This window comes from Procambarus clarkii, chromosome 8, assembly GCF_040958095.1.
Source record: "Procambarus clarkii isolate CNS0578487 chromosome 8, FALCON_Pclarkii_2.0, whole genome shotgun sequence".
Classification (NCBI taxonomy): Eukaryota; Metazoa; Arthropoda; class Malacostraca; order Decapoda; family Cambaridae; genus Procambarus; species Procambarus clarkii.
In genome coordinates, this window is record NC_091157.1 from 51,520,153 (window position 1) to 51,544,477 (window position 24,325).

At 40.9% G+C, this 24,325-nt stretch overlaps 1 protein-coding gene across 1 annotated transcript in view; it reads right to left on the reverse strand.

The window, feature by feature from the left end:
- Positions 1-24,325, reverse strand: part of LOC123751874 (F-box DNA helicase 1-like) — a 100,351-nt gene that overhangs the window by 62,369 nt on the left and 13,657 nt on the right. The window contains exons 6-8 of the mRNA XM_069320781.1: positions 19,197-20,132; positions 18,900-18,997; positions 17,775-17,889 (exon numbers count right to left, since the gene is read on the reverse strand). Of these exons, the coding sequence (XP_069176882.1) occupies positions 17,775-17,889; positions 18,900-18,997; positions 19,197-20,132 (1,149 nt within the window). The remainder of the gene's footprint in view (positions 1-17,774; positions 17,890-18,899; positions 18,998-19,196; positions 20,133-24,325) is intronic.

A 24,325-nucleotide genomic window follows, 5' to 3' on the forward strand; every position in this document is an offset into this window, starting at 1 on the left:
AACACAAGACAGAACACGAAACAATGGGTATAAATTGGATAAGTTTAGATTTAGGAAAGACTTGGGTAAACACTGGTTCTCTATATACTTAATGTTTAAACTGTTAGTAGATAGTGGTATGGGAATTGATTTGGAGGAAGGAGGTAATAAAAGTATGTGTTCGTGGGAGAAAAGAATTGGCAAAATGATCAGGGAAAGAAAACATAAGAACATAAGAAGAAAGGCAACTGCAGAAGGCCTATTGGCCCATACGAGGCAGCTCCTATTTATAACCACCCAATCCCACTCATATACTTGTCCAACCCGTGCTTGAAACAATCGAGGGACCCCACCTCCAGCACGTTACGCGGTAATTGGTTCCACAAATCAACAACCCTGTTACTGAACCAGTATTTACCCAAGTCTTTCCTAAATCTAAACTTATCCAATTTATACCCATAGTTTCGTGTTCTGTCTTGTGTTGACACTTTTAATCCCCTATTAATATCCCCTTTGTTATGTCCATTCACCCACTTGTAAACCTCTATCATGTCACCAGTAGAAAGGGGCCTCAAAATAACAGTTCACTTAGGGTATATTACACTAACAGTAGAAGTCTAAGAAATAAAATTAACGAATTAAATGCTCTTGTCTGCACACAAAAAATAGATATTATGCACTTACCGAAACGTGGATGAATGTAGAAAATAGAGAACTATTAGCTGAATATCAAATAAATGGATTTAAACTATTTCACACAGATAGATATATTAGACGAGAAGGGGGAGTAGCCATATATGTTCGGGACAATTTGAAATGTAGTCTCAAAGAGGGAATCAAAACTGAGCCACACACAGAAACTATTTGGATAGACTTAAACGAAAAAGCAAATAATATTATAATAGGAGTTATATATAGGCCACCAAATTTAGACAGAATGGAAGCAAAGCATCTATGGGTTGAAAGATCTAGAGCATCTAGATCTAACAGTATTTATGTCATGGGTGACTTTAATTTTAGTGGAATAAACTGGGTGAACAAAACAGGGAATAGTGAAGCAGAAGATTTTCTAGAATTAATTGACGATTGCTTGTTTACGCAACATATTAAGGAACCAACGCGGGAAAATAATATTTTAGATTTAGTGTTAACTAACAGAGAAAAACAAATTAATGACATCGAATTAGGGAGTGAGCTAGGGAACAGTGATCACAAAGTAATCAGATTTAGCATAGAAAGGAATAGACCTGTAGGAGAAAATTCTGTTAAAGTGCCAGATTTTCGAAAAGCTGATTTTAATAGCCTAAAAAATTTTTGGGTCAAATTGATTGGAAAGTCTTGGGTATGGGGTGTGGGCCGGTCTTGGAGGGAGACATGAACCCGGCAATAGGTGACGTAAAAGGGGATTTCGATGTCGATTTAATATATAACTTATTTAAGAATTTTCTAAACAAAGCACAGGAACGTAGTATACCATACAAATTGAATAGATCGAATACTAATGACCCAAAGTGGATAACAAATAATTTAAAGAACCTTATAGGTAAAAAGACAGCTTGGTACAAAAGGATTAAGAATGGGGAAGTCAGTTTAGAACAGGAATTCATACAACTGGTTAGAAATGTTAGAAGAGAGATTAGGAAAGCAAAAAGAAACTATGAATTTCGAACAGCAGAGCAAGCAAAGTCAAATACTAAAGTTTTTTTTCAGTTATATAGAACTAAGACTAGGGAAAGGATAGGTCCGTTAAAATCTGAGACAGGTCAAATAACGGATAATGACAAGGAGATGAGTAGTATTTTTAACAAATATTTTATATCTGTATTTACTAAAGAAGAACTTTACAATATGCCTTCAGCCGAACAAGTCTATATGGGTGGGGATGAGTACAGGTTTACTAGTTTAGCAGTTACCAGGGAGGATGTAATTAAACAATTAGAAAAACTAAAACCAAACAAATCCCCTGGGCCGGATGAAGTGTTTGCCAGGGTGCTTAAAGAATGCAAAGAGGAGCTTTCCGAGCCACTGTCTACCATATTTAATAAATCAATAGAGTCAGGCAGAGTGCCAGAGTCATGGAAAGTAGCTAATGTGCTACCAATTTTTAAGAAAGGAGATAGATCACTTGCGTCAAACTATCGGCCAATTAGCCTAACGTCTATTGTGGGAAAGTTACTTGAACCAATAATTGCAAATGCAATTCGTCTCCATCTTGAAAAACATAAATTAATAAATGAGTCGCAACATGGTTTTACAAATGGCCGTTCATGTTTAACAAATTTGCTAACTTTTTGTTCCAGCATAGTTGAGGCAGTTGATAGTGGTAAGGATTGTGATGTTGTGTACCTTGAGTTTAGCAAAGCTTTTCATACAGTGCCACATGAAAGACTAATTAAAAAAAATAGAATCTCATGGTATTGGGGTGCTATATTACGTTGGATTAGGGCATGGCTATTCCAAAGGAAACAGAGAGTTAGTATAAATGGGGTTAAGTCAGAGTGGGATAATGTTGTTAGTGGAGTACCTCCATGCCCTGTCCTGGGACCTCTGTTGTTTATAATATATATATATATATATATATATATATATATAATATATTATATATATATATATATATATATATATATATATATATATATATATATATATATATATATATATATATATATATATATATATATATATATATATATATATATATATATGCAACAATGATCACAAAAACACTGATCCAAGTATGCAGAATAACCACATATGAAAAATAGAAAATGCTTAACGCGTTTTCGGCTAATTCGCCTTCATCAGAGCAAAGTAGAATCCTTCTACTTTGCTCTGATGAAGGCGAATTAGCCGAAAACGCGTTAAGCATTTTCTATTTTTCATATGTGGTTATTCTGCATATATATATATATATATATATATATATATATATATATATATGCAGAATAATAGGCCCTATTATAAAATAGATAGGCCCTCGTATGGGCCTATTGGCCCATACGAGGCAGCTCCTATTTATAACCACCCAATCCCACTCATATACTTGTCCAACCCGTGCTTGAAACAATCGAGGGACCCCACCTCCAGCACGTTACGCGGTAATTGGTTCCACAAATCAACAACCCTGTTACTGAACCAGTATTTACCCAAGTCTTTCCTAAATCTAAACTTATCCAATTTATACCCATAGTTTCGTGTTCTGTCTTGTGTTGACACTTTTAATCCCCTATTAATATCCCCTTTGTTATGTCCATTCACCCACTTGTAAACCTCTATCATGTCACCAGTAGAAAGGGGCCTCAAATAACAGTTTCACTATAGGGTATATTACACTAACAGTAGAAGTCTAAGAAATAAAATTAACGAATTAAATGCTCTTGTCTGCACACAAAAAATAGATATTATGCACTTACCGAAACGTGGATGAATGTAGAAAATAGAGAACTATTAGCTGAATATCAAATAAATGGATTTAAACTATTTCACACAGATAGATATATTAGACGAGAAGGGGGAGTAGCCATATATGTTCGGGACAATTTGAAATGTAGTCTCAAAGAGGGAATCAAAACTGAGCCACACACAGAAACTATTTGGATAGACTTAAACGAAAAAGCAAATAATATTATAATAGGAGTTATATATAGGCCACCAAATTTAGACAGAATGGAAGCAAAGCATCTATGGGTTGAAATATCTAGAGCATCTAGATCTAACAGTATTTATGTCATGGGTGACTTTAATTTTAGTGGAATAAACTGGGTGAACAAAACAGGAATAGTGAAGCAGAAGATTTTCTAGAATTAATTGACGATTGCTTGTTTACGCAACATATTAAGGAACCAACGCGGGAAAATAATATTTTAGATTTAGTGTTAACTAACAGAGAAAAACAAATTAATGACATCGAATTAGGGAGTGAGCTAGGGAACAGTGATCACAAAGTAATCAGATTTAGCATAGAAAGGAATAGACCTGTAGGAGAAAATTCTGTTAAAGTGCCAGATTTTCGAAAAGCTGATTTTAATAGCCTAAAAATTTTTTTTGGGTCAAATTGATTGGAAAGTCTTGGGTATGGGGTGTGGGCCGGTCTTGGAGGGAGACATGAACCCGGCAATAGGTGACGTAAAAGGGGATTTCGATGTCGATTTAATATATAACTTATTTAAGAATTTCTAAACAAAGCACAGGAACGTAGTATACCATACAAATTGAATAGATCGAATACTAATGACCCAAAGTGGATAACAAATAATTTAAAGAACCTTATAGGTAAAAAGACAGCTTGGTACAAAAGGATTAAGAATGGGGAAGTCAGTTTAGAACAGGAATTCATACAACTGGTTAGAAATGTTAGAAGAGAGATTAGGAAAGCAAAAAGAAACTATGAATTTCGAACAGCAGAGCAAGCAAAGTCAAATGCTGATTAAAAAAATAGAGTCTCATGGTATTGGGGGTGCTATATTAAGCTGGATTAGGGCATGGCTATACCAAAGGAAACAGAGAGTTAGTATAAATGGAATCAAGTCAGAGTGGGAAAATGTTGTAAGTGGAGTGCCTCAAGGCTCTGTCCTGGGACCTCTGTTGTTTATAATATATATAAATGATTTAGATTCAGGTTTGAGTAGCAACATTTGCAAATTTGCCGATGATACGAAAATCGGTAGGGAAATTAATTCGGAGGAGGACTCACTATCACTTCAAGTTGATCTAGATAGGGTTTTGAAATGGTCAAAGGATTGGGCAGATGCAGTTTAATGCTGATAAATGTAAAGTTCTGAGGTTAGGTAATGATGATAGAGTTACAAGATACGAGCTAGATGGTGTTGTGATTGCGAAGTCGGATTGCGAAAGGGATCTGGGAGTTATGATTAGTAAGAATTTAAAACAAAAGGATCAATGCATAAATGTTCGTAATAAGGCAAATCGGACACTTGGATTTATTAATCGCAGCGTTAGTAACAAGACACCTGGTGTGGTTCTCAAGCTATATCTTGCTCTAGTTAGGCCCCATTTAGATTATGCAGTTCAGTTTTGGTCGCCATATTATAGAATGGATATAAATTCACTTGAACGTGTCCAGCGTAGGATGACTAAGTTAATTCCCCAAATTAGAAATCTTTCATATGAAGAAAGATTAACAAAGCTTAAGTTGCATTCACTGGAAAGGCGAAGAGTTAGGGGTGACATGATAGAGGTTTACAAGTGGATGAATGGACATAACCGGGGGGATATTAATAGGGTATTAAAAGTATCAACACAGGACAGAACACGAAACAATGGATATAAATTGGATAAGTTTAGATTTAGGAAAGACTTGGGTAAATACTGGTTCAGTAACAGGGTTGTTGATTTGTGGAACCAATTGCCGCGTAACATTGTGGAGGTGGGGTCCCTCGATTGTTTCAAGCACGGGTTGGACAAGTATATGAGTGGGATTGGGTGGTTATAGAATAGGAGCTGCCTCGTATGGGCCAATAGGCCTTCTGCAGTTACCTTTGTTCTTATGTTCTTATGTTCTTATGGTTCTTAAATCCTAAAGTTTTTTTTCAGTTATATAGAACTAAGACTAGGGAAAGGATAGGTCCGTTAAAATCTGAGACAGGTCAAATAACGGATAATGACAAGGAGATGAGTAGTATTTTTAACAAATATTTTATATCTGTATTTACTAAAGAAGAACTTTACAATATGCCTTCAGCCGAACAAGTCTATATGGGTGGGGATGAGTACAGGTTTACTAGTTTAGCAGTTACCAGGGAGGATGTAATTAAACAATTAGAAAAACTAAAACCAAACAAATCCCCTGGGCCGGATGAAGTGTTTGCCAGGGTGCTTAAAGAATGCAAAGAGGAGCTTTCCGAGCCACTGTCTACCATATTTAATAAATCATTAGAGTCAGGCAGAGTGCCAGAGTCATGGAAAGTAGCTAATGTGCTACCAATTTTTAAGAAAGGAGATAGATCACTTGCGTCAAACTATCGGCCAATTAGCCTAACGTCTATTGTGGGAAAGTTACTTGAACCAATAATTGCAAATGCAATTCGTCTCCATCTTGAAAAACATAAATTAATAAATGAGTCGCAACATGGTTTTACAAATGGCCGTTCATGTTTAACAAATTTGCTAACTTTTTGTTCCAGCATAGTTGAGGCAGTTGATAGTGGTAAGGATTGTGATGTGTGTACCTTGAGTTTAGCAAAGCTTTTCATACAGTGCCACATGAAAGACTAATTAAAAAAAATAGAATCTCATGGTATTGGGGTGCTATATTACGTTGGATTAGGGCATGGCTATTCCAAAGGAAACAGAGAGTTAGTATAAATGGGGTTAAGTCAGAGTGGGATAATGTTGTTAGTGGAGTACCTCCATGCCCTGTCCTGGGACCTCTGTTGTTTATAATATATATATATATATATATATATATATATATATATATATATATATATATATATATATATATATATATATATATATATATATAATTATATATATATATATATATATATATATATATATATATATATATGCAACAATGATCACAAAAACACTGATCCAAGTATGCAGAATAACCACATATGAAAAATAGAAAATGCTTAACGCGTTTTCGGCTAATTCGCCTTCATCAGAGCAAAGTAGAATCCTTCTACTTTGCTCTGATGAAGGCGAATTAGCCGAAAACGCGTTAAGCATTTTCTATTTTTCATATGTGGTTATTCTGCATATATATATATATATATATATATATATATATATATATATATATATATATATATATATATATATATATATATATATATATATATATATATATATATATATATATATATATATATATGTCGTACCTAATAGCCAGAACGCACTTCTCAGCCTACTATTCAAGGCCCGATTTGCCTAATAAGCCAAGTTTTCATGAATTAATGTTTTTTCGTCTACCTAACCTACCTAACCTAACCTAACCTAGCTTTTTTTGGCTACCTAACCTAACCTTACCTATAAATATAGGTTAGGTTAGGTTAGGTAGGGTTGGTTAGGTTCGGGCACATATCTACGTTAATTTTAACTCCAATAAATAAAAATTGACCTCATACATAGAGAAAAGGGTTGCTTTATCATTTCATAAGAAAAAAAATATAGTAAATATATTAATTCAGGAAAACTTGGCTTATTAGGCGAATCGGGCCTTGAATAGTAGGCTGAGAAGTGAGTTCTGGCTACTAGGTACGACATATATATATATATATATATATATATATATATATATATATATATATATATATATATATATATATATATATATATATATATATATATATATATATATATATATATATATATATATATATATATATATATATATGTCGTACCTAGTAGCCAGAACTCACTTCTCAGCCTACTATTCAAGGCCCGATTCGCCTAATAAGCCAAGTTTTCCTGAATTAATATATTTACTATATTTTTTTTCTTATGAAAAAAAAAAATATATATATATATATATATATATATATATATATATATATATATATATATATATATATATTATATATAATATATATATATATATATTATATATATATGATTTAGATTCAGGTTTGAGTAGCAACATTTGCAAATTTGCCGATGATACAAAAATCGGTAGGGAAATGAATTCGGAGGAGGACTCACTATCACTTCAAGTTGATCTAGATAGGGTTTTGAAATGGTCAAAGGATTGGCAAATGCAGTTTAATGCTGATAAATGTAAAGTTCTGAGGCTAGGTAATGATGATAGAGTAACAAGATACGAGCTAGATGGTGTTGAGATTGCGAAGTCGGATTGCGAAAGGGATCTGGGAGTTATGATGAGTAAGAATTTAAAACAAAAGGATCAATGCATGAATGTTCGTAATAAGGCGAATAGGGCACTGGGATTTATTAATCGAAGCGTTAGTAACAAGACACCTGGTGTGGTTCTTAAGCTATATCTTGCTCTGGTTAGGCCCCATTTAGATTATGCAGTTTTGGTCGCCATATTATAGAATGGATATAAATTCACTTGAACGTGTCCAACGTAGGATGACTAAGTTAATTCCCCAAATTAGAAATCTTTCATATGAAGAAAGATTAACAAAGCTTAAGTTGCATTCACTGGAAAGGCGAAGAGTTAGGGGTGACATGATAGAGGTTTACAATGTTTCCGATTGCATTGATAAATAAATTTTTCATACACTTTGATATATTTTCATTTTGATTGAATTATTTTGTGTGACATTGCCTTGGAATTGAGCTGCGTTGTTTGCCATAGTGTTCATTTTGTGAGTATAGTTTATTTGTTTCTTTTTTCATTTTTCTTATTTTTCAGTGCAATTGGTGGTGAAATTGAGCTGTGTAGATTGATCGACTTTTGAATTGAAATATTTCGTTAGTATTTTTTGGTTTGGTTTTGAAAACAAGAAATTGGAAAATACGTTTATTTCACAGCTGCAAATCTGCTACAGACAGCTATGAATCCACCAGCTACAACGGTTACTGCTTTCTTCATGTTATGTCAAAATGACGCATTTGCAAAAAGACTAGGTGAGTACACACACACACACACACACCACACACACACACACACACACACACACACACACACACACACACACACACACACACACACACAAAACGCGAACAAGGGACACAGGTGGAAACTGAGTACCCCACATGAGCCACAGAGACGTTAGAAGGAACTTTTTCAGTGTCAGGTTAGTTAACGGATGGAATGCATTAGGCAGTGATGTGGTGGAGGCTGACTCCATACACAGTTTTAAATGTAGATATGATAGAGCCCACTAGGCTCAGGAATCTGTACACCAGTTGATTGACAGTTGAGAGGCGGGACCAAAGAGCCAAAGCTCAACCCCCGCAAGCACAAATAGGTGAGTACACACACACACACAGGAGGTATCACAGGAAAAGTAAAATAAACACAAATAAGTCATAAATGAAAATCAAACACTCTAACATTGGAAAAATTATTGAAATGGAAATAATTTTCTTTTTCTTTTACAGAATTCTTCAAAATTTTCATGATCATTTAATCATGGTGGTGGTTCTGGACCTAGACGACCGGGGGAAGACCATCATTGGAAACCAGGGACCTATGGGGTTTTAAGACAATCAGATTGGCTAAAACGCAAATCCTCCTTTTTGTTCTGTTAATAGCACCCTGCTGTTCCTGAGAGAGAAACAAACATTATTCTAATCTTACAGTAAACAATAATTATGTAAGTCTCGATTTAAAAAATCTTGCCCAAACGTTCATGATTGTTTTTTAAGTGTACTAAGTAAGATAAGTGTCTTGCTTCACTATCATAAAACACAAGTCTTATATGTGGCATTTTGGGAGAAGCCGGAGTACAGTACTGTATACGTCTGGTGGTTGGAGGGGGGGGGGATGTTGCTGCGATACAACCCCATGTAATTCCAGAGAAGACGGGCACGTATACAACCCTTACAGTCACAATTATATTTTATATAATTATAAAGCAAGTGTGTGAGGATGGGTGGAGCGGACATGCAATACAGGACCAGTGTGAGATGTGGGAGGGCAAGACACAGTCCAGAAGGCAAGTGTGAGACATGGGAGGAACAGCAATCACTTTCGGAATCAACACAGCAAATTTACTGTTTTACCGAAATCCAGCTATAAAAACATCCTGAAGATCATGGCAGAGACCATAATCAATTGCCTACAGATGATGAAGAACGCCTCACAACAACAGACTCAAGAAATCACTTGTGTAATAATGGATAAGTTCCTGCAGCAGACCTCAGTTACACAAGAAACAGAATGAGACAAGACAGAGCACAAGAGGACAAACAACGCGACATGGACATACAGACAACCAACAACAGTCGGGTAGTCAAGACACCAGACCATAAAAATCCACAAAAACAACTGCAAGAAGTAGTGGCAACTCAAGATCAACGGAATCATTCAACACAAGAGACAGACAATAAACTTAAGTCAGTGAACCATCACTTGGCCAAGTCCCAAGTCCAAACTGGATTGGTAACTGACAAATTTAAAAAACTCTTCACAAGTCAGCGTCTTTCCTTGTGTAGCTTCTGGGGTTCAATGGCCCCTCAGCCCGCCGGTTAGTCGTATGGTCAAAAAAGGCTTTTGGACGCGGCTGCTCGCAGCCTGACGTATGAATCCGGTAATTCTTGGAGGTGTTTTTTCAAGGAGGTGTGTTTGTGTAGCGGGAGTGTGTCAACTTTTAAGCGGTCCCAATAATTATGATGACTTATAGAGCGCATTCTGAAGTAGAGTTGAAGTAGAACTTCTGGTTGCAATTCTTTTAACCATGTCGTAGCTCAGTCGATTAGGGCAGCGTCTGGGATGCTCTCGGACGTAGGTTCGAACCCTCGTTACGGCCCATATGTATTTGTTCATTTGAGGCATCACGCTATTGTCATTTCTGTGTGTAATGAAGTAAGGGCGAAGAGGTAGAACGGCCTATTGACAGAGCTCGAGTGCATGGGGTAATTGCGTAAAATCATGGTTTGTGTCTCGGAGAGGCTGCAGGATCCAAGTAAAGTCAGAAGAACTTCTGGATGCAATTCTGTTAACCTCGTTGTAACTCAGTCGATTAAGGCAGTGTATGGGATGCTCTCGGACATAGGTTCGAACCCTCGTCACTGCCTTTGTGGATTTGTTCATGCAGGAAATTCTGTAGTTAGTTGGAGACTCTCAAACGGGTGTTCAACTTTACAAACAGAAATGCTATTCAAAATGCTTTGGAACATACTCTTGCTGAACACAGACAACATGTTATACATACAGATTCGAGAACTGCCACTGAAACCTTCCAACAAGAACACATACGTGATAACATCCATCTGACCACAAACGTCATAGCATTAATGCAAAGATTCAAAAGTCAAGGCCGTCGGGTACTTATCAACTTGGTTCCAAGTCATGTGGGATTAATAGGGAAGGATATTGTACACAAAGTTTCAGAACTTGCAACTAAGAGAAGAAATATACACATTTACATTTCACAGAGTCCATCACGATTTAAGTGAGTACAGTTAATTTAAATAGAGTAATGCAGAAGATGTACAGTGACCACAACAAAGCAGCAGCAACATCAGGATCTGCGGTTTTGTGCAAGAATACAACTAACTAGGAACCGCTTATTTTGATAAAAGGAAGCCTTTTATCAAAATACACAAAACATAAGTACACTTATATAGCATCAAGCTTCGATACCCATGTGCATAGGAAATAGGCATACAGGTTCCAGAAGTTGGGAGGAAATGTCAGCACTGTGGAGAAATGCCCGACACACACACCACTGCAACATTATCTAACACAGTGCAGTCACAAACCCAATATGATAACTATGATTCAACAGAGCAGAAGAAGTTGTCAAACACATGCAGCATATTCATACTGAAACGAACATACAAGTCATAAATACTCATACTCTGCCTAAATAAAAGAGAAACAAAAACAAGTAACACATAGTGTGCCAGCCAGAGGCTTAAGGCCTTTGCCAGAATAACACTGAAACAAATAAAAATAAAAATGTGTTAGTCTACTGTACCTTGAAGAGTAGGTGTTAGTTTATTGAGCTTTGAAGGGCAGGTGTAAGTCTACCGAGCTTTGCAGGGCAGGTGTTAGTCTACTGTGCTTTGAAAGTCAGGTGTTAGTCTACTGTGCTTTGAAGGTCAGATGTTCGTCTACCGAGCTTTGAAGGTCAGGTATTAGTCTACTGTGCTTTGCAGGGCAGGTATTAGTCAACTGTGCTTTGCAGGGCAAGTGTTAGTCTACTGTGCTTTGAAGGTCATGTGATATTATACTATGCTTTGAAGGTCAGGTCTTAGTCTACTGTGCTTTGAAGGTCAGGTGCTAGTCTACTGTGCTTTGAAGGTCAGGTGCTAGTCTACTGTGCTATGAAGGTCAGGTGCTAGTCTACTGTGCTCTGAAGGTCAGGTGCTAGTCTACTGTGCTTTGAAGATTAGATGCTAGTCTACTGTGCTCTGAAGGTCAGGTGCTAGTCTACTGTGCTTTGAAGGTCAGGTGCTAGTGTACTGTGCTTTGAAGGTCAGGTGCTAGTGTACTGTGCTCTGAAGGTCAGGTGCTAGTCTACTGTGCTCTGAAGGTCAGGTGCCAGTCTACTGTGCTTTGAAGGTCATGTGCTAGGGTGCTGTGCTCTGAAGGTCAGGTGCTAGTCTACTGTGCTTTGAAGGTGAGGTATTAGTGTACTGTGCTTTGAAGGTCAGGTATTAGTGTACTGTGCTCTGAAGGTCAGGAGTTAGTATACTGTGCTTTGAAGGTCAGGTGTTAGTCTACTGTGCTTTGAAGGTCAGGTGTTAATGTACTGTGCTCTGAAGGTCAGGTATTAGTCTACTGTGCTTTGAAGGGCAATTGTAAATCTACGGTGCTTTGCAGGTCAGATGCAAGTCTACTGTGCTTTAAGGTCAGGTGTTAGTCTTCTAAGCTTAGAAGATCAGGTGTTAATCTTATAAACCTTGAAGGTCAGAAGTGAGCCAACTGTGCTTTGAAGGACAAGTGTTTGTCTACTAAACTTTGAGGGTCAAGTGAGAGAAAACTGTACTGTGAAAACACACACACACACACACACACACACACACACACACACACACACACACACACCACACACACACACACACACACACACACACACACACACACACACACACACACACACACACACACACACACACACACACACACACACACACACACACACACACACACACACACACACACACACACACACACACACACACACACACACACACACACACACACACACACACACACACACACACACACACACACACACACACACACACACACACACACACACACACACACACACACACACACACACACACACACACACACACACACACACACACACACACACACACACACACACACACACACACACACACACACACACACACACACACACACACACACACACACACACACACACACTCACACACACACACACAACGCGAACAAGGGACACGTTCCTTGGACGCGAACAAGAGGACACAGGTGGAAACTGAGTACCCACATGAGCCACAGAGACGTTAGAGGGAACTTTTTCAGTGTCAGGTTAGTTAACGGATGGAATGCATTAGACAGTGATGTGGTGGAGGCTGACTCCATACACAGTTTTAAATGTAGATATGATAGAGCCCACTAGGCTCAGGAATCTGTACACCAGTTGATTGACAGTTGAGAGGCGGGACCAAAGAGCCAAAGCTCAACCCCCGCAAGCACAAATAGGTGAGTACACACACACACACACACACACACACAGGAGGTATCACAGGAAAAGTAAAATAAACACAAATAAGTCATAAATGAAAATCAAACACTCTAACATTGGAAAAATTATTGAAATGGAAATAATTTTCTTTTTCTTTTACAGAATTCTTCAAAATTTTCATGATCATTTAATCATGGTGGTGGTTCTGGACCTAGACGACCGGGGGAAGACTATCATTGGAAACCAGGGACCTATGGCGTTTTAAGACAATCAGATTGGCTAAAACGCGGATCCTCCTTTTTGTTCTGTTAATAGCACCCTGCTGTTCCTGAGAGAGAAACAAACATTATTCTAATCTTACAGTAAACAATAATTATGTAAGTCTTGATTTAAAAAATCTTGCCCAAACGTTCATGATTGTTTTTTAAGTGTACTAAGTAAGATAAGTGTCTTGCTTCACTATCATAAAACACAAGTCTTATATGTGGCATTTTGGGAGAAGCCGGAGTACACTACTGTATACGTCTGGTGGTTGGAGGGGGGGGGGGGATGTTGCTGCGATACAACCCCATGTAATTCCAGAGAAGACGGGCACGTATACAACCCTTACAGTCACAATTATATTTTATATAATTATAAAGCAAGTGTGTGAGGATGGGTGGAGCGGACATGCAATACAGGACCAGTGTGAGATGTGGGAGGGCAAGACACAGTCCAGAAGGCATTTGTGAGACATGGGAGGAACAGCAATCACTTTCGGAATCAACACAGCAAATTTACTGTTTTACCGAAATCCAGCTATAAAAACATCCTGAAGATCATGGCAGAGACCATAATCAATTGCCTGCAGATGATGAAGAACGCCTCACAACAACAGACTCAAGAAATCACTTGTGTAATAATGGACAAGTTCCTGCAGCAGACCTCAGTTACACAAGAAACAGAATGAGACAAGACAGAGCACAAGAGGACAAACAACGCGACATGGACATACAGACAACCAACAACAGTCGGGTAGTCAAGACGCCAGACCATAAAAATCCACAAAAACAACTGCAAGAAGTAGTGGCAACTCAAGATCAACGGAATCATTCAACACAAGAGACAGACAATAAACTTAAGTCAGTTAACCATCACTTGGCCAAGTCCCAAGTCCAAACTGGATTGGTAACTGACAAATTTAAAAAACTCTTCACAAGTCAGCGTCTTTCCTTGTGTAGCTTCTGGGGTTCAATGGCCCCTCAGCCCGCCGGTTAGTCGTATGGTCAAAAAAGGCTTTTGGACGCGGCTGCTCGCAGCCTGACGTATGAATCCGGTAATTCTTGGAGGTGTTTGTCAAGGAGGTGTGTTTGTGTAGCGGGAGTGTGTCAACTTTTTAGCGGTCCCAATAATTATGATGACTTATAGAGCGCATTCTGAAGTAGAGTTGAAGTAGAACTTCTGGTTTCAATTCTTTTAACCATGTCGTAGCTCAGTCGATTAGGGCAGCGTCTGGGATGCTCTCGGACGTAGGTTCGAACCCTCGTTACGGCCCATATGTATTTGTTCATTTGAGGCATCACGCTATTGTCATTTCTGTGTGTAATGAAGTAAGGGCGAAGAGGTAGAACGGCCTATTGACAGAGCTCGAGTGCATGGGGTAATTGCGTAAAATCATGGTTTGTGTCTCGGAGAGGCTGCAGGATCCAAGTAAAGTCAGAAGAACTTCTGGATGCAATTCTGTTAACCTTGTTGTAACTCAGTCGATTAAGGCAGTGTATGGGATGCTCTCGGACATAGGTTCGAACCCTCGTCACTGCCTTTGTGGATTTGTTCATGCAGGAAATTATGTAGTTAGTTGGAGACTCTCAAACGGGTGTTCAACTTTACAAACAGAAATGCTATTCAAAATGCTATGGAACATACTCTTGCTGAACACAGACAACATGTTATACATACAGATTCGAGAACTGCCACTGAAACCTTCCAACAAGAACACATACGTGATAACATCCATCTGACCACAAACGTCATAGCATTAATGCAAAGATTCAAAAGTCAAGGCCGTCGGGTACTTATCAACTTGGTTCCAAGTCATGTGGGATTAATAGGGAAGGATATTGTACACAAAGTTTCAGAACTTGCAACCAAGAGAAGAAATATAGACATTTACATTTCACAGAGTCCGTCACGATTTAAGTGAGTACAATTAATTTAAATAGAGTAATGCAGAAGATGTACAGTGACCACAACAAAGCAGCAGCAACATCAGGTTCTGCGGTTTTGTGCAAGAATTCAACTAACTAGGAACCGCTTATTTTGATAAAAGGAAGCCTTTTATCAAAAAACACAAAACATAAGTACACTTATATAGCATCAAGCTTCGATACCCATGTGCATAGGAAATAGGCATACAGGTTCCAGAAGTTGGGAGGAAATGTCAGCACTGTGGAGAAATGCCCGACACACACCACTGCAACATTATCTAACACAGTGCAGTCACAAACCCAATATGATAACTATGATTCAACAGAGCAGAATAAGTTGTCAAACACATGCAGCACATTCATACTGAAACGAACATACAAGTCATAAATACTCATACTCTGCCTAAATAAAAGAGAAACAAAAACAAGTAACACATAGTGGGCCAGCCAGAGGCTTAAGGCCTATGCCAGAATAACACTGAAACAAATAAAAATAAAAATGTGTTAGTCTACTGTACTTTGAAGAGTAGGTGTTAGTTTATTGAGCTTTGAAGGGCAGGTGTAAGTCTACCGAGCTTTGCAGGGCAGGTGTTAGTCTACTGTGCTTTGAAAGTCAGGTGTTAGTCTACTGTGCTTTGAAGGTCAGATGTTCGTCTACCGAGCTTTGAAGGTCAGGTATTAGTCTACTGTGCTTTGCAGGGCAGGTATTAGTCAACTGTGCTTTGCAGGGCAAGTGTTAGTCTACTGTGCTTTGAAGGTCATGTGATATTATACTATGCTTTGAAGGTCAGGTCTTAGTCTACAGTGCTTTGAAGGTCAGGTGCTAGTCTACTGTACTTTGAAGGTCAGGTGCTAGTCTACTGTGCTATGAAGGTCAGGTGCTAGTCTACTGTGCTCTGAAGGTCAGGTGCTAGTCTACTGTGCTTTGAAGATTAGATGCAAGTCTACTGTGCTTTGAAGGTCAGGTGCTAGTCTACTGTGCTTTGAAGGTCAGGTGCTAGTGTACTGTGCTTTGAAGGTCAGGTGCTAGTGTACTGTGCTCTGAAGGTCAGGTGCTAGTCTACTGTGCTCTGAAGGTCAGGTGCCAGTCTACTGTGCTTTGAAGGTCAGGTGCTAGGGTGCTGTGCTCTGAAGGTCAGGTGCTAGTCTACTGTGCTTTGAAGGTGAGGTATTAGTGTACTGTGCTTTGAAGGTCAGGTATTAGTGTACTGTGCTCTGAAGGTCAGGAGTTAGTATACTGTGCTTTGAAGGTCAGGTGTTAATCAACTGTGCTTTGAAGGTCAGGTGTTAATGTACTGTGCTCTGAAGGTCAGGTATTAGTCTACTGTGCTTTGAAGGGCAATTGTAAATCTACGGTGCTTTGCAGGTCAGATGCAAGTCTACTGTGCTTTAAGGTCAGGTGTTAGTCTTCTAAGCTTAGAAGATCAGGTGTTAATCTTATAAACCTTGAAGGTCAGAAGTGAGCCAACTGTGCTTTGAAGGACAAGTGTTTGTCTACTAAACTTTGAGGGTCAAGTGAGAGAAAACTGTACTCTGAAGGGCTGGTGTTAATCTACTGTGCTTTGAGTTGCAGGAATTAGTATATTTAGCTCTGAAGGTCACGTATTAGTGTATTGAACTTTGAAGATAACTTATTAATCTATTGATCTTTGAAAGTCAGGTATTAGTCTACTATGCTTTGAAAGTAAGTTGTTAGTCTATTGTGTTTTAATTGTTGTCTTAGTCTTCTCTGCTTAGCAAGTACGGTTTTGGCTACTAAGATTTGAAGATCATGTGTTAGTCTACTAATCTTTTGAAGTTAGGTGTTAGTCTACTAAACTTTTGAAGTTAGGTGTTAGTCTACTAATTTTTTGAAGTTAGGTGTTAGTCTACAAAGCTTTCAAGGTCAGGGATTACTCTACTCTGATTTGAGGGTCTGGCGTTAATCTAATAATTTTTTAAGTTTCGATGTGAATCTGAGATTTCAAAGGTCAGGTAATAGTCAACACAGTTTTTAAGGTCAGGTCTTAATCTTCTGATTTTGAAGGTTGTTTATTAGTCTACTGAGCTTTGAAGGTCTGGTATTAGTTTACTGAGCTTTGAAGGTCAGGCACTAGTTTACTTTGCTTTGAAGGTCAGGTATTAGTTTACTGAACTTTGACGGTCATTTAGTAGTGTAATGTGCTTTGAAGATAAGGTGTTTGTCTACTAATCTTTGAAAGATCATGGGTTAGGCACCAAAGCTTTGAACAATAGATTTCAGTCTACTGAGCTTTTTAGGTCAGGAAATAGTCAACTGAGCTTTAAATGTCTGCTATTAGTCTGCAGACCTTTGTAACATAATAATTACCCATCTCATTGCGTTCTCGTTGTAGAGGGTTGATTCGTGCTGCTTCCCAGTGATCAACCTTAAGCGGGAGGCTCGAGCAAAGATTTGCATTTCACCACCTTCTATTCCAGTGATTCTGAAACATAATATTATTCATGAAGAAAAATATATGAATTTCAATAGAAGAATAAAGGTAATTAAAACAATAATATTAATGCTTTGTTAGTTGATGCACCGCTAACAACTCACACACCATTAACAACTCAGAGCACCACCAACAACTCACAGCCTCACTAACTCACAGTACAACTAACAACATGATGCCCAAGTAACAACTCACAACACAACTTACAAATCACAGCACCTCTAAAAACTTGATCCCCACTAACAACTCATAACACCGCAAATAGCTCACAGCACCAATAACAACTCACAGCACAACTAACAACTCACAGCACCGCTAACAACTTGATGCACCACTAACAACTTGATGCACCACTAACAACTTGATGCACATCTAAGAACTTTAATGTTCCTCTGACAACTTGATGCACTACTAACAAATTGATGCACCACTAATAACTCACAGCACCACTAACAACTTGATGCAGCACTAACAACTCACAGCACCACCTAACAACTTGATGCACCACTAACAACGTTATGTACAATTAACAACATAATGCCCCACTAACAACTCAAAACACCACTATCACCTCACAACATCACTTAAAACTCACTGCACCACTAACATCTCACAGCACCACTAACAATTCACAGCACCACTAACAACTCACAGCACCACTAACAACTCACAGCACCTCTAACATCTCACAGCACCACTAACAACTCACAGCACCACTAACAACTCACAGCACCACTAACATCTCACAGCACCACTAACAACTCACAGCACCACTAACAACTCACAACACCACTAACAACTCACAGCACCACTAACAACTCACAGCACCTCTAACATCTCACAGCACTAGTAACAACTCACAGCACCACTAACAACTCACAGCACCACTAACAACTCACAGCACCACTAACAACTCACAGCACCACTAACAACTCACAGCACCACTAACAACTCACAGCACCACTAACAACTCACAGCACCACTAACAAATTGTTTCTCACCTGGTGAGGCTTGTGACTACTGCGTTTGTTGCACACCCGTCGCACATATATCCTCCGGGAAACCGGTAACCTTTATCAGATATGTAGTATGACAGTGCCTAAAAATTATATACAAAATTAAGTATATTCAAGATTATGTGACATCTTTCTCCTATATAAGAAATATAATATGTCATGTATCAATACTATTTTCAAGTCCGGCAATTATATATTACACAAAATTACCACTTAATATATATAATACCTTTGAACAAAAATCATGACAAGAGTTTATTAAAAAAGTGATTGCGAGGGTACCTTAATTATGAGCGGGGAGGGCGAGGGGGTGACGGGGGCGTGGCACCACAGACACACAACGCTCTCCTGGACGCTCTTCCTCGCTACTAACACGTCCAGCTCGTCATGGGCGGAAAGGAGGGCATAGAGAACCGCATTGTTGATGGTTAAGAACTTCTTGGCTCGTGTCGAGGACACATACGCCTGCCTCAACATTTCATCATTATATGCATATAAGTCATGTAAGTTGAATAATGGGTTAATAATGCCATCTGTCAATATAACCCAGTCCCATTCAAGTCCTTTGGCCATGTGAACGGTACTGAAGCATATATCTGCCTCGGATGCCTCTGTGTTGCACCTCTGAGTAAGCAGAGTCACGTGATAGGGTGTCCTACTCCCACTGTAATGGAACATATTAATTTTGGAAAGTAGCTCCCGGTCTTCACACGTTTTAGCAAAGTTCGTAAGGTCGGCTATGGTTTCGAATTTGGCCACTAATGGATTCTGAATATTTGCTGATTCTCTTGTGGCAAGACCCTCCTGAATTTGATTTAAATTAAATATGTCCATAACATCGTCATATCCATACTTACTCAATCCACCAGCAAATGTCATGGATGCTGCAATGTACTCTTTATCCTCACATATCTTCGTGGCTATTCTATAAAGTTCCGTATTTGTCATAGCTATATAAGCCCTTTTGAGTTTTGAGCTTGGGTCAAAAAGTTTAGGATCTGGAGCATGGACAAATGAGTCTTTTTTTCTTGCTCCGACGACAGTCCGGTGGGGAACCAATAGGCGAGCCTCCAGAGCACATTGTGCTACATATGACACCTCCGGTCCGAACCTGAAGGACTGGCTGAGGGAAAACTTGTGAGTGGCTGTCACCTTATCCAGGGCGCTGACTGTCCCTCCGAAGAAGCGCAGCTGTTGGCAAGAGTCTCCCACAAACACCTGAAACATAAACAACAACACAATTCAATGACAACTGTCACCAGATGAAAATCTGCGCACAATAGATATATATGAAATATCACCCAGTACCAAGTAAATGAAGGGTGACGGAGTATAGGGTTGATGACAGCCAGCACCACATCATAGAAGGGTGACGGAGTATAGGGTAGATGACAGCCAGCACCACATCATAGAAGGGTGATGGAGTATAGGGTAGATGACAGCCAGCACCACATCATAGAAGGGTGATGGAGTATAGGGTAGATGACAGCTAGCACCACATCATAGAAGGGTGATGGAATATAGGGTAGATGACAGCCAGCTCCACGACAAGGAAGGGTGACGGAGTATAGGGTAGAATACAACCAGCACCCGTTAAGGAAGGGTGATAGAGTATTGGGTGGATTAGAGCAAACACCACATAAAGGAAGGGTTACGTATTTTAGGGTAGATAATAGTCTGCACCACTTCAAGAAAGGGTGACGGTGTATAGGGTAGTTGACAGTCAGCACCACATAAAGGAAAGGTGACAGAGTATATGGCAGAGTATATTGCCAGCACCGCCTAAAGGAAGGGTGATAGAGAATAGGGTAGTTGGCAGCCGACACTAAGGCAAGGAAGGGTCATGGAGAATAGGGTATATGACAGCCAGCACCACATCATGGAAGGGTGACGGAGTAAAGAGTAGATGACAGCCAACACCACGTCATGCAAAGGTGATAGGGTAAATGACAGTCAGCACAGAGTAAACGAAGGGTGACAGAGTGTATGGTAGTCGACAGCCAGCACCACGACATGGAAGGGTGATGGATTATAAAGTAGATGACAGACAGCTCCACTTCAAGGAAGGGTGACGGAGTATAGGGAAGATGAGATCCTACACCACATAAAGGAAGGGTTATGAAGAATAGGGTAGATTGACAGTCAGCACCACTTCAAGGAAGGGTGATAGCTTACAGGGTAGATGACATCCAGCACCGGTTAAAGGAAGGATGACGGTGAAAAGGTTAGATGACAGCCGGCACCACATCAAGGAAAGGTGACAGAGCATATGTTAAATGACAGGAGCTCCACGTAAAGGAAGGGTGCCGGAGAACAGGGGAGATGATTACCAACACCACGTCAAGGAAGAGTGGCAGAGTATAGGGTAGATGACAGCATGCACCACAGAAAGGAAGGGTGATGGAGTATAGGGTAGATGTCAGCCAAAACCATGTAAAGGAATAATGATGGAGTATAGGGTAAATGATAGCTACCACAACGTAAAGGAAGGGTAACGGAGTATAGGGTATATGACAGCCAACACCACGTAAACGAAGGGTGACTAAGTGTAAGGTTGACGACAGCCTGCAACATGTCAAGGAAGGGTGGCGGATTATAGGATAGATGACAGGCAGCCCCACGTCAAGGAAGGGCAACGGAGCATAGGGTAAATGTCAGCCAGCACCACGTTATGGAAGTTTAAAGGAGTATAGGGTAGAAGACTGCCATCGCCACGTCAAGGAAGGGTGACGGTGTGTAGGATAGGTGACAGCCAGCACCATGTTGGAAGGGTGATGGAATATAATGTTGATGACAGCAAGCACCACGTCAAGGAAGGGTAATCGAGTATAGCATATATGACAGTTAGCAATACGTCAAGGAAGGGTGACGGAGTACAGGGTAGATGACAGTCAGCACCACCAAATAAAAGGGTTAAGGAGTATACAGTAGATGACATCCAGCACACCATAAAAGAAGGGTGACGTAAAGAAGTAAAGAAAGTAGATGATTGCCAGCACCCCGTCAACGTTGGGTGACAGAGTATAGAGTAGATGACAGCCAACATCACAGAATTTAATAGTGGTGAAGTATAGAGTAGATGACAGCCAGCACCATGTAAAGGATGGGCGACTGATTATAAGGCAGATGACAGCCAGCACCATCTAATACAAGGGCTAAGGAGTATACAATAGATGACAGCCAGCACCACGTAAAGGAACGGTGACGGAGTATAGGGTAGATGAAAGCCAGCACAACATAAAGGAAGGGTGACGGAGTATAGGGTAGATGAAAACCAGCACAACACAACGGAAGAGTAACGGAGTATAGGGTAGATGAAAACCAGCACAATATAATGGAAGGGTGAAGGAGTTTATAATAGATGACAGCCAGCACCACGTAGAGGGTGCTGTGTGAGAATGTAGGATAGTGGGCAGCTAGCATCACGTAGGAGAGTGTGGGGCACTGGGCAGCCAGCATCACGTAGGAGAGTGTAGGGTAGTGGGCAGGCAGCATCAGGTAGAGGAGTGTAGGGTAGTAGGCAGCCAGCATCACGTAGGAGAGTTTAGGGTAGTGGGCAGCCAGTATCACGTAGGAAAGTGTAGGATAGTGGGCAGCCAGCATCACGTAGGAGAGTTTAGGGTAATGGGGAGTTAGCATCACGTAGGAGAGTTTAGGGTAGTGGGCAGCCAGCGTCACGAAAGAGGGTGTTAGAAAGTGTATGAAAATTGGAAGCCAGCATCATGTCTCCTCTCCGGCATGCCTCCTCAGACCTCTCACTCGACAATCTCTCCGATCTAAATATAACTCGCCTGCCCTCTGTCCACCCTCCTCAGCAGTTCTCCAGCTGTTTTCCTTCTCTCTCCAGCGTCGTCGTTCAATGCCCTGACCCCTGACTTGTCTGCCATCCTTCTTTCACTCTCACCCGCATCCCTCCTCTCTCCTCCAGTCCTCTTCCATTCTCTCTTTTCTCACCAGGTCCCTCACTCATCTCCCTTCTCTCCCCAGCTGCTCTACCCATTCCCTTGTCTTCCCTGCTGTTCTTCCCTCTCCCTTATCTCTCCTGCCGCTATTCACTGTTCTCTCCCATGATGCTCGACCCTCTTAGATCTCTCCCCTGCTGCTCTACCCTCTCCGTTCTCTCGCCTGCTGCTCTACCCTCTCCGTTCTCTCGCCTGCTGCTCTACCCTCTCTCTTCTCTCCCCCCTGCTGCTCTACCCTCTCTGTTCTCTCCCCCCTGCTGCTCTACCCTCTCTGTTCTCTCCCCCCTGCTGCTCTACCCTCTCTGTTCTCTCGCCTGCTGCTCTACCATCTCCGTTCTCTCGCATGCTGCTCTACCCTCTCCGTTCTCCACCCGCTGCTCTACCCTCTCCGTTCTCTCCCTCTGCTGCTCTACCCTCTCCATTCTCTCCCCCCTGCTGCTCTACCCCTCTCCGTTCTCTCGCCTGCTGCTCTACCCTCGCAATTCTCCCCCTGCTGCTCTACCCTCTCCGTTCTCTCGCCTGTTGCTCTACCCTCTCCGTTCTCTCTCCCTGCTGCTCTACCCTCTCCGTTCTCCCCCTGCTGCTCTACCCTCTCCGTTCTCCCCCTGCTGCTCTACCCTCTCCGTTCTCTCCCCCTGCTGCACTACCTTCTCCGTTCTCTCCCCTGCTGCTCTGCCTTCTCCGTTCTCTCCCCTGCTGCTGCTCTACCCTCTTCGTTCTCTTCCCTGCTGCTGCTCTACCCTCTCCGTTCTCTCCCACTGCTGCTCTACCCTCTCCGTTCTCCACGCGCTGCTCTACCCTCTCAGTTCTCTCCCTTTCTGCTGCTCTACCCTCTCCGTTCTCTCCCCTGCTGCTGCTCTACCCTCTCCGTTCTCTCCCCTGCTGCTGCTCTACCCTCTCCGTTCTCTCCCACTGCTGCTCTACCCTCTCCGTTCTCCACCCGCTGCTCTACCCTCTCCGTTCTCTCCCTTTTTGCTGCTCTACCCTCTCCGTTCTCCCCCTGCTGCTCTACCCTCTCCGTTCTCTCCCTCTGCTGCTCTACCCTCTCCATTCTCTCCCCCCTGCTGCTCTACCCCTCTCCGTTCTCTCGCCTGCTGCTCTACCCTCTCCGTTCTCTCCCCCTGCTGCTCTACCCTCTCCGTTCTCTCCCCCTGCTGCTCTACCCCTCTCCGTTCTCTCGCCTGCTGTTCTACCCTCTCCTTTCTCTCCCCTGCTGCTCTACCCTCTCCGTTCTCTCCCCTGCTGCTCTACCCTATCCGTTCTCTCCCCTGCTGCTCTACCCTATCCGTTCTCTCCCCTATCCGTTCTCTCCCTTGCTGCTCTACCCTCTCCGTTCTCTCCCCTGCTGCTCTACCCTCTCCGTTCTCTCCCTTGCTGCTCTACCCTCTCCGTTCTCTCCCTTGCGGCTCTACCCTCTCCGTCTCTCCCCTGCTGCTCTTCCTCTCCGTT